Source organism: Salvelinus fontinalis, chromosome 22 (genome assembly GCF_029448725.1).
Source record: "Salvelinus fontinalis isolate EN_2023a chromosome 22, ASM2944872v1, whole genome shotgun sequence".
Lineage (NCBI taxonomy): Eukaryota > Metazoa > Chordata > Actinopteri > Salmoniformes > Salmonidae > Salvelinus > Salvelinus fontinalis.
The window spans coordinates 9,904,559-9,916,456 of record NC_074686.1 but is presented as its reverse complement, the minus strand read 5'-3'; the positions used below and the strand labels follow the sequence as shown (position 1 = coordinate 9,916,456).

Here is an 11,898-nt window from a genome sequence, read left to right as displayed (position 1 = left end):
TTATCAAGAAATAACACAGATCAAATGTTTTCACACTTTTACAGTGTTATTTTCATCAGCTATTGTACAATATGATATAAAACACAGGAAAACAGAATTTTGACTGCACTGGGCCTTTAATATGGAAACAACCTAAGGTTACAGTGCACAAGCACGGCACAAACACATAGCAAGGGTGTCTCTTTTTACAGCCTGCGGCAGCTCTGACCTTACGGGGCAAAAACATTTGGCCCACAGAGTGTCCAATGTGTTCTACAGTCCAAAATAAATCCATAAAATTCTCATTCTGAAATATTTTCAATTGCGTTTACCCCATTGTGTTCGCTCAGTTGGCCACAAACAGAGATTCTAGAGTTTTTTTCCCAATCGACATACACTATATTTACAAAAGTATGTGGACACCCCTTCAAATGATTGGATTTGGCTATTTCAGCCACACCCTTTGCTGACAAGTGTATAAAATCGAGCACACAGCAATGCAATCTCCATAGACAAACATTGGTATTAGAATGGCCTTTCTGAAGAGCACAGTGACCGTCATAAGATGCCACCTTTCCAACAAGTCAGTTTGTCAAATTTCTGCCCTGCTAGAGCTGCCCCAGTCAACTATAAGTGCTGTTATTGTGAAGTGGAAACGTCTAGGAGCAACAACAGCTCAGCCGCGAAGTGGTATGCCACACAAGCTCACAGAACGGGACTGCCGAGTGCTGAATCGTGTAGCGCATAAAAATCATCTGTCCTCGATTGCAACACTCACTACCGAGTTCCAAACTGCCTCTGGAAGCAACATCATCACAAGAACTGTTCGTCGGGAGCTTCATGAAGTTGGTTTCCATGGTCGAGCAGCCACACACAAGCCTAAGATCACCATGCTCAATGCCAAGCGTCGGCTGGAGTGATGTAAAGCTCGCCGCCATTGGACTCCGGAGCAGTGGAAACGCGTTCTCTGGAGTGATGAATCACGCTTCACCATCTGGCAGTCCGACGGACGATATTGGGTTTGGTGAATGCCGGGAGAACGCTACCTGTCCCAATGCATAGTGCCAACTGTAAAGTTTGGTGGAGGAGGGATATTGATCTGGGGCTGATTTTCATGGTTCGGGCTAGGCCCCTTTGTTACAGTGAAGGGAAATCTTAACGCTACAGCATACAATGACATTCTACACAATTCTGTGCTTCCAACTTTGTGGCAACAGTTTCGGGAAGGCCCTTTCCTGTTTCAGCATGACAATGCCCCTGTGCACAAAGCAAGTTCCATTACGACAGAAATGGTTAGTTGAGATCGGTGTGGAAAAACTTGACTGGTCTGTACAGAGCCCTGACCTCAACAGCATCGAACACCTTTGGGATGAATTGGAACACCGACAGCGAGCCAGGCCTAATCGGCCAACATCAATGCTCGACCTCACTAATGCTCTTGTGGAAAGCCTTCCCAGAAGAGTGGAGGCTGTTATAGCAGCAAAGGGGGGACCAGGTATCCACATACTTTTGGTCATGTAGTGTATGAGTTCTGGTTGTCTCTTTTGGTTTTCCAATAGTAGTCTTGCTGGTAGCTATAAATATTGCCTGAGTGCTGTTGCCATATAATCCCTGATTCATAATTGGTGGATGCAATAGTTGATTTTTGGTGACTCTTGAGTAGTGTATTACAATTGCTGGTTAATTATTCCTTTCATTATATTTTTGTATACTTATCCCTATAGTTTCTTATGAAAGGAAGCATGATTTTCCTAAGTGGCCTTTCATGCAAAAGCCTGGACAGTGCCAAGGTGCGGGACCCTAAAAAAAGGACCTTAGTTCTTTCTACTTCTAAATGATCCCTTACTTAGTCCTCTGAACTGCAGACGGGCATCTATATGTGCAGTCGAGACACAAAAGCGATTGAGACTGAGGGGAGGGATGGTCAAAATACCACAAAATGCTAACTTTTTTGCCTTCAGAGAATCCAAGTAAAAAATAAAGGGAGAAATGAGAGGGAATGAGAAAGAGTAAGAGGCAAAGAAAGAACATCAGAAGATGATTATACTGAATGATGGCCTTCTGGCTCTTCAGTCTGCTTTTGAAAAAGACGGACTAAACACTGGTTGTTTCGCTGTACAGCAAGTCACAAAGCAAAGAGCCACACAGGTACAGCTATTCTTATGATACCTTTGAAATAGAGGATATAATGGACTTGAGTTTGAATACTTAATAATTAATAATTATAAAAGATACATTGCCTTCGGAAAGTGTTCAGACACTTTTTTCCACATTTTGTTACGTTACAGCCTTATTCTAAAATTCATTACATTTGATTTTTTCCTCAATCTACACACAATAGCCCATAATGACAAAGCAAAAACAGGTTTTTAGATACTTTTGCTCATTTATAAAAAATAAATAAACTGAAATATCACATTTACATAAATATTCAGACCCTTTACTCAGTACTTTGTTGAAACACCTTTGGCAGCGATTACAGCTTCGGGTCTTCTTGGGTATGACACGACAAGCTTGGCACACCTGTATTTGGGGAATTTATCACATTCTTCTCAGCAGATCCTCACAAACTCTGTCAGGTTGGATGGGGAGCGTTGCTGCACAGCCATTTTCAGGTCTCTCCAGAGACGTTCGATTGGGTTCAAGTCCGGGCTCTGGCTGGGCCACTCAAGGACATTCAGAGACTTGTCCCGAAGCCACTTCTACATTGTCTTGACTGTGTGCTTAGGGTTGTTGTCCTGTTGGAAGGTGAACCTTCTCCCCAGTCTGAGATCCTGAGCGCTATGGAGCAGGTTTTCATTAAGGATCTCTGTACTTTGCTCCGTTCATCTTTGCCTCGATCCTGACTAGTCTCCTGAAAAACATCCCAACAGCATGGTGCTGCCACCGCCATGCTTCACCGTAGGAATGGTGCCAAGTTTACTCCAGACGTGATGCTTGGCATTCAGGCCAAAGAGTTCAAGCTTGGTTTCATCAGACCAGAGAATCTTGTTTCTTGAGTCTTTAGGTTCCTTTTGGCAAACTCCAAGCGGACTGTCCTGTGCCTTTTACTGAGGAATGGCTTCCATCTGGCCACCACAAAGGCCCGATTGGTGGAGTGCTGCAGAGATGGTTGTCCTTCTGGAAGGTTCTCCCATCTCCACAGAGGAACTCTAGAGCTCTGTCAGAGTGACCATTTGGTTCTTGGTCACCTCCCTGACCAAGGCCCTTCTCCCCCGATTGCTCAGTTTAGCCGGGTGGCCAGCTCTAGGAAGAGTCTTGGTGGTTCCAAACTTCTTCCATTTAAGAGTGATAGAGGTTCTTGGGGATCTTCAATGCTGCGGAAATGTTTTGGTATCCTTTCTCAGATCTGTGCCTTGACACAATCTTGTCTCAGCGCTCTACAGACAATTCCTTCAAACTCGTGGCTTGGTTTTTGCTCTGACATGCACTGTCAATTGTGGGACCTTATATAGACAGGTGTTTTCCTTCCAAATCATGTCCAAGCAATTGAATTCACCACATGTGGACTCCAATAAAGTTGTATAAAAATCTCAAGGATGATCAATAGAAACAGGAAGCACCTGAGTTCAATATCGAGTCTCATAGCAAAGGGTTTGAATACTTATGTAAATACGTATTTCTGTTTTTTATTTTTTATTCGCAAAATGTCTAAAAACCTGTTTTCGCTTCTTCGTTATGGGGTATTGTGTGTAGATTGCTGAGTTTTTTTTTTTAATTATCCATTTTAGGATAAGGCTGTAACATAACAAAATGTGGAAAAAGTCATGGGGTCTGAATACTTTCTGAAGGCACTGTATATAATTATATTAGGTAACACTTTACTTAAATCCTCCAGACAGATTTATAACTTCTTATAATCATGTATGAGCCTTTATAATGTCTTATAACAAGACATGTAATATGTTATGTATTTTTATGCATACCCTTTTCAATGTCTCAAACTTCTGTTATTTAGTCCTGCTCATTATGAGATTGTTATAAGACATTATAAAGGGGTCATACATGTATCATAACTAAGACATTATACCTACCTGTAGGCTTCAAGTGGTCAATTCAGCGGATCGATTGCTATTCAATGTTTTTAATAAAAAGGAACTGACCCCAACTCTGAACCCTAACCCTGTCATATCTAGCCCACTCATGTAAACCCGAATGAAAATTGATGCATTCAAGTTATGATCATGAGAAATGTGCCTGCTCTAAAATTAACATCCTCACTGTCGCACCTGGGTAGCTTCTGACGCCACGTGGGACTGACCAATCAGACCTTAAAGGAGTACGGGAACGCTCGAAGGCATTTTAATATGGGCGTGGATTACATTCGTTTGCGAGTTCGGACGGCGAACTGATTGGCTGCGGCAACTCCTATACAGATTTACACTGTCCAGCTCTTTTATTGGGATATACCGGGACAGAAAAAAATCAGTTTGACAGACAGACAGACGCTCATATTTTAAAAAGCGAGCATATGCCTGGAAAGAGCGCAACACAGTGCCACGGATACTAAGACAAGGATGGAAATTAGGAAATAGAGAGAAGGTGCCCATAATAAGAAGACAGTGACAGGTTTACATTCAGGATTATGCATGGTTCCCTTAGGCAATAATAATAACCCACATGCAATAGAAACATAGCCTAGTAAGGGGTGAATATTTATTATAAACGTTCCATTTATCGCATGCTCTCTTCCTCTCGCAACTCTACATTTTTCTCACACGTCTGCCTCGCGCGTAATTGCTCACAATCTCTCCCTCCCTCCTTCCCTTCTGCCACTCAGTCATTCACCCACTCTCTCTCTCCGTACGCACACACGCGCTCTCTCACTTTTCGTGGGAGAAAGTAGGAAGGGGGAGAGAGAACGAGAGAGAAAGGAGAGGGAGTGAATTCAGGTCTCTCTCTGCTCTCTCCGCTGTGGGCACTCATATCCACTCCGCTGACTCAATGGGGCTTTAGCACTTGGAATATAACATCAAATATTTATTGATCGTACCCCTTTTACTATTTAAATGTTGTACATAGCATAGGTAGATATAGGTAACTTATTAAATAAGCGTTAAGAAGAGGTAAAATACGTTGGTTTTTTTGCCTCACAGAAGGTCCAGTCGAAATTCTCTTCCACTGTCTTTCTGTGAGAGACGATATCTAATTTGAACATATCCGATCTTAAAGTCCAGCGTCAAACAACTACAAAACAATGGATATTCGAGATTGCCCTTTTCGGAAGAAGCGGAGACCATGGCGCGTGGACCTTTCCTCTTTTGCCTTGGTAACTCTGGTGCTCGCGCTGTGCCAACTACCCGTGGCTCGAGCAGGTAAGATGCCTTTTCTTTTGAATAATTACGCTGAGCGTTCCAGTGAGACTTTGCAGCTAAATAATTGTCTGAAATGCGATGTAAATTGTACCAAATCTCCGAATTGTCAAGCACTGACTGCCCGCACCGTGCGTATTTGCTTTTGAAAAGTAATGTTGCTTGACAGTATTTCCTATGATTGTAGCCTAGGTTTATAGGTGACCCGTGGTGCTTTACTGCTAGCCTACATTACTCCAAAACAGTACAGGGAACAGGGTTTCTAATTCATTTAATGTTCTACTGAAATAATATTTTGACGTTTTCATGGGTTTGTATCTCTCCTTCCTCAAGAGGCCGTGGTGAAAGGCGCTGCCCTGACAGGTGTCAGTCAGTTCCCCATTGCATTTAGCCCAACAGCTCAACCATTCCAGATATTTAGACGATTTCTGTGGAAGTTGTGAATGTAATGTTTTCTTCTACATTTGACAATAGTTGTAAAAGATAATGGCTTTGTTAGATGAATTAAGTGACGTTTTGGAGCTCGTGCGCCATTGCGCATGGACGCGCATTCATTCCAGACGGGGCCATGGGATAGGACGGTGCGTTTAGCAGCCAAAGTTATACTGAGATACTTTACCAAGAGAGTTCACGTCTGATTTATCGTTCTCTTTACCTGTATATTTCTTGCTACTGGATGTAGGCCTGTGCGTACGTGGATATACAGTGGCAAAGTCAGAGTAATGACTGTGGACATTTTATGGGGACTTGATTAGATGTTTACCAGTTCACCCCGTGCACCCGCCCCTGCCCATCACTGTCACCTCTCATCACTCTCTTGTTTTGTGAGGAGGGTTTTGCACTAGGAATGGATGTTAGTACTGTGACAATAGAGACAGGTTTTTTTTGTGTTCCATCCTGTCTTTAGGCCTACTTGTGAAAGCCTTTAACTTACATTGTTTGACATTGGTCGCCTCTATTGTTTTTTTGAAGTTTCAAAAAATAGTTACCATTGTTTTTATGAAGTTACTGTATCATGATTGAATCATATTATTGATTTATATGATGCTTTTTAACAAGAAACAGTTTAAAGCGAACAGAAGTTTGTGCTTAATAATAGCCTAATTGACAATAGCCGATCAATAATTTGAATTAGACGATTAACAATTACGCTTTTATAATCAATTGTCATTATGATTACAATACTTTTAATTTATATATGGATGACGTTTTATTTTAAGCTTCAACAGCGTCAATGCGTAATTGTTTTTCGAAGAATTTGGTGTCAAGAATGTCTTCAAGGCTGGATGGTAATTCCGTGACTGACCACTAGATTATAACATGCGCATTTGGATCTTTCACGTTATTTTTAACACAGTGGTACCATTCATTCCCTCAACTCTACAAGCTATGCTCTTAGTTAAATATGACTTCTATAGGATTAAACTTGTATTAATTATTTATTTATTCAGTTGAACATTGGTAACTAATGACACACTTGACCAATTTGAAAAGGCCTACAATTGAACCATTTAAGGTGACACCTTATTATACTAATACCATAGGCACTCATATAATTGTATTATAACATAACAATAATATCCTACAGTTTTATATAGCAATTGCAAATTGAGCTTTATCCCAAATGTATGAGGCCCACGTAAAAAGAGCACTGCTTGTAGTGCCTGTATGGGAAACCTCTTGCAAGATATTGGCAATGTAATATATTAATATAGGCTATACTTCCAAAATACTTTGTTGTTCTCTTCGGGTGCGACATTGGATAAATGCGACTTTATTCTGCGGTTTTGGTTAATTATGCTTTAATGGCATAGGCGTTCTGGTGGGAATAGATGCTAGTGTGTACGGATGGGGGTTTCTAAAGAAATGTGTGCGCTCTACTGTGTTCTTTGGCTCGAGTTCCTATTTCAGATTGCAGAGCCGATTGCAATTTCCCGTCGTCTGACTCCTGTATGTGTTTCGGAGGAGGAAGTCTGAACATTTTTGCTTTTTATGACTAGGTTATTATACGGGAGTGTGCGCTTCTGCGAGACCGAGTGGAAGAGAGAGAAGGGTGTGGAGAGTGAACGTATAAGTGTCTCCGAGTGTATGTTCGCTTTAACAGTTTTGTGTATATGCGGCGGTGAAACCTATGGATTGTTTCATTTTGGGTGTGGAAGTGCCCCTTTAAAATGAATGTGCGCCTCTGTGTCTAACACCTCGGACTGTTTTTCTGACGTTATGAACGTTATGGAGTGCGCTTGCATAAATGCATCAGATCATTTTAAAGTTCAGAAGTGATTTCTCTTTATTATAGTTCAAACTTAACGAGCAGTATATGAATCCATAGAATATTATCTTATTTCCGTAGTTGGGTGCCCTGCGTGCGCACTCGTGCGTTATTGCGCGGGTGTGAACTTGCGCACATCAGTACGACAAGACAGTATCTAAACGTTCCTTCAAACCCCTGCTACTGCCCATGCTACAGCGTGATAGCTCCTTGGTTTATGACGTTCACAGATGACATGTGGATATGGGCTACAAACTAAAGACTAAACAGGTCTTTAGTTTGTAGACAATGAAAGCCCGAATTAGAGGCGGACTGTGCTGTGGCTCCCTCAGAAAGTCTGCCCCCACGGTTTGTTCTCATCCCGCTGGGAAAAAGAGAGTGTGCATATTATAGCATGACACACACAGAGGGTCAAAGGAATGAAAGCAGGGTTTTGTAAATGAACAAAATAGGTCGGCAATATTTTCTTAACATGGATATTCCTTAACCTCATTTCAAAGAACAGTCTCACTTATTCTAACCAAAACACCCTCCCTCACTTACACCCTCTTTCCCCTGCGCTCTCTCACTCGTTCTCCCCTAGCAGTCACAGAGGTAGTGAATAGAGCCACTGTGTGGTCGAGCAGTAGGGCCCTGGCTATTTGTCCTCAGCCTATGCCACAGGCATGCTTTTTGGTGTATGTAAGTGTGAGTATGTATCTATGTGAACTGGATCCCTGAACTGATGTCCCCGTGATTTTCCCTTGTCTTGTCTTTTTTCACATGTCCTGTGGGATTAATTATTCACGTATTTATTGTTCTCTCTCACTCCCTCCACCTCTCTCTCTCTCTCTCACTCCCTCCCTCCACCTCTCTCTCGGTCTCTCTCTCGCTCTCTCCACCTCTCTCTCTCTCTCTCTCTCTCCCTCCCTCCCTCCCTCCACCTTTCTTTCTTTCTTTCTTTCTTTCTTTCTTTCTTTCTTTCTTTCTTTCTCTCTCTCTCTCTCTCTCTCTCTCTCTCTCTCTCTCTCTCTCTCTCTCTCTCTCTCTCTCTCTCTCTCTCTCTCCCTCTCTCTCTCACACTCTCTTCCCCTCTCCTCCTTTCTCTCCTTCATCTTGGCATGTGTGTTGCTTTTGTCCAGTTCCATGTTGTCTCTGAAGTTGAGCAGTACCATAGCTACTTTAGCTGCCTCCAACAGTTAGCAGCAGTGGTGGAGAGCTCATCAGACCAGCACACTAGATAGCAGATACTGTTCAGTCACAAGGGCCTAGTGTTAGTGTACCACTTATCATGAGAGGTGTCCGTCTCCTCTATTCACTTATCATGAGAGGTGTCCGTCTCCTCTATTCACTTATCATGAGAGGTGTCCGTCTCCTCTATTCACTTATCATGAGAGGTGTCCGTCTCCTCTATTCACTTATCATGAGAGTTGAGGAGTGGTGTATGGTGGGTCAAGAACCATCAAGACAAAGGAAAACCAAAGGGGCATCCAAGCATCCACGATGGGTCATGAACCGACAACCCCGGTTGCCCACATCCCACTCTGCACACCCGGAGATAGACTTTTGGCTTGGCCCAGACTGCGGTCGTACTGTAGATGTGAAACATGCACAACCGAAGGCCCTAACTGCATATCAACCGTGTAAAGCTGTAAATCTGAAATCTTGCCGTGTTAAAAAGGGCCTAACTAGTTCATGCCACTGCCAACCATAAATGTCATAGTCACGTTTCAGACTAACCGCAGTAGCCCATCAGACTAGGGCCCATCAGACTAGAGCCCATCAGACTAGAGGCTCTTTCAGCGCTCTGCTTTTGAGGGAGGTGATTTGGGTTTTGCGAGAGAGATAGTTAGACATCTTCAAGCGGTTTTCTGAAAATTGACATGCCAGAGCATAATCATACACTGTCAGCCTAGGCCTCCTGTTCCTGGTAAACCAGTCACTGTTATTTTCCTGGTTGTCGGAAGTGTGTGTAGGCGTGTCCGGAAACTTAGATGGGTACTTTTACATGTAGATTTGTATCAATTATTTCAGACAGGCAATATTTGATACATTTGAAGGCATCAGCTGTCCATGAGTGGACATGCATGAGATGTAAGACTATAAATTGCATATAAATAGCATTCTGTTATTGCAGTCTTACTCAGGAACTGAACTGAAGTTATAATTTATGGTCCTAGTCATCTAGAATTCTCTTCGTTTTATGAGCACGGTAAATGTTTTAGAGACCAGTGATTTCCACATTGTATGGTTGCAGAGCCCCCGGCGCAAGAGAGTCAGGCGGCTCTTTGGCTGCTTGTATGGTCTATACAACCCCTGCCCCCTTCATATAACATAGTGGGCCATTTAGAGATGAAAAACCATCGCCTGCCATCATCTCCCCACCTCAAATGATGTTCCAATTCAAGGTAGTGCTCACCTATAAAGATTTCAGAATGTTAGGTGATTTTCTGAAGGGTATTTCCAGGCTCGGATGGAACGTCGCCGAGTGCCTCCACAAACAATGATGATGATACCTTATTGTTCTGTAATCTGCATCGTTCCGCAGCACTATTTAACGAGCCTGACTTAGTCACCATTCCTAGGCTCAGTGGTAAATAGGCTGGAAGCTCTTCGGTATACTTTGCTTAGGCCTCAGTCTGGTTTGATTTCACTGTTTTCCAGTCAGACTCCTTCCTGGTTGGGCAGAGTGCTGTAAAGCTACATGGCAGCTATGCTGCATTAAAAAGTGCCAACACAGTTTGTTGTATATCTGTATATGGCATTGAATTTAGACGTTTAGGCCTACATGTAAAACAGAGTTGTGGAGCACCTGGTTACGATGCGGGACTATTTAAGCCATGTGTTTAACATGGAAGGGCACTAACTTGTTACTCCCTGAGTTGGATTCTTGCTTGCGCTTCTGTTGGATACTAGGCCTAACTGCCAAGAAGACGTGCAGTATCTTAGCCTTCCAACTATGCCTCAGTTAAGATTCTTTATTTGCCACTGGCTGTTTGGGCTATACGCTTTAGTAAGGCATCAAAGCCTCTCACATTGAGGCCTAGTGGTCCTATAGAGACCTTGTGGTCCACGTATCCTCCCTTATGGCTAGTCCTATCCACGGCCCAACTGAGTCACTGACTGAACTGAACCACATGCCTCACGGTCCACGTTGGCACTCTGCAGTAGAACTGCCAATCGGGGATTGGCCTACTTTTGTAGCATAGGGCAATGGTTAGGTTTAAATCTTCCTAGCCTGGTTAAACCAGACTAAACACTACACTCTAAGTAAAACATTAGTGAACGTAGCACTCAGTCTGGTTTAACCAGGCTGTAGTTAACCCACCTCCTCATTGACTTTATAATGTAAAGAATGAACTGTGATTCACTGCTGTCCACCATACTGTCCTGCTTGTCTCATCCTACCATTCACTTATCATTGCTTGAGGGTACGATCCCTTGCATAGGAGAACGAGTGCTTTCCTGTGGGTTTTCTACAGCATTGACCTGTGCACATTGACCTGTTGTGATCTTCTACTCTGCCTCATGTTTTTGAGGCTGCAGGTCTAGGACAACAACAAACAATGCAACCGTTACGAGGTTAGGCCTGAGCTGTAGTCACGGGCTACGATAGATTGTGCGATCATGTGATCCGGTGTCTTGTGATGTCTCTGTCAATCAAAACACATTTGGAGATATTCATAACCATGTTAGGACTAGACATTGAGGTGTGTTAGCTAGGCTTTCTGAAAACGTCCTTTTTACTGAGCTCTGTATGTACATGTCAAACGACAAGTGTATTCTTACATTATATGATATGGCGAGGTTTCATCAGTGGTTTTGTGGAATGTTTGATGGTTAGAAGTCGTTCGAAGTTTCTCGACTTGAGGTTGAGTTCGTCAATCTTCAGTAGTCTCTTGTACTTACCCCAGGCAACCCTTCCAAACATCTTACCTCACTTTGAAGTTGTGCATTCTTTCATATTAAGTCCTAATTGTATATAAATATATATATCATATGCCTCAATAGCTCATTTTTATAGTGTGGGTGGTTATAATGGATTTTCTGTCTGTGTACATGGAGGATTATAAATACATTATAACTATAGAGAATACTGATGTAAATTATAGGCCTCCAGTCTGAGCTGAACACATGCCTTACTATTGCAGAGAGAGAGAGAGAGAGAGCGATAGAACGAAAGAGAACGAAAGAGAGGAAATTGAGGACAAACTTGGTTTTGGTCTGGATTCTTGCCTTTTTTAAAGTGTTGTGTGTTCTCCAATCATCTCCCATCTCCTCTATGTTTTAGCCGTTTTCACTTCCTGTTTTAGTCTCCTTCTCATTCCATCCTGTCTGCAACACTTTCATGTTGTCCCT

General features: G+C 42.6%; 1 protein-coding gene across 1 annotated transcript in view; it reads left to right on the top strand.

Moving 5' to 3' along the window:
* The first annotated feature begins 4,502 nt into the window (after positions 1-4,502).
* The window catches only part of LOC129819748 (collagen alpha-1(XI) chain-like), a 46,575-nt gene continuing 39,179 nt past the window's right edge, over positions 4,503-11,898 (top strand). The window contains exon 1 of the mRNA XM_055876299.1: positions 4,503-5,294. Coding sequence (XP_055732274.1) covers positions 5,177-5,294 — 118 coding nt within the window. The 5' untranslated portion in view covers positions 4,503-5,176. The remainder of the gene's footprint in view (positions 5,295-11,898) is intronic.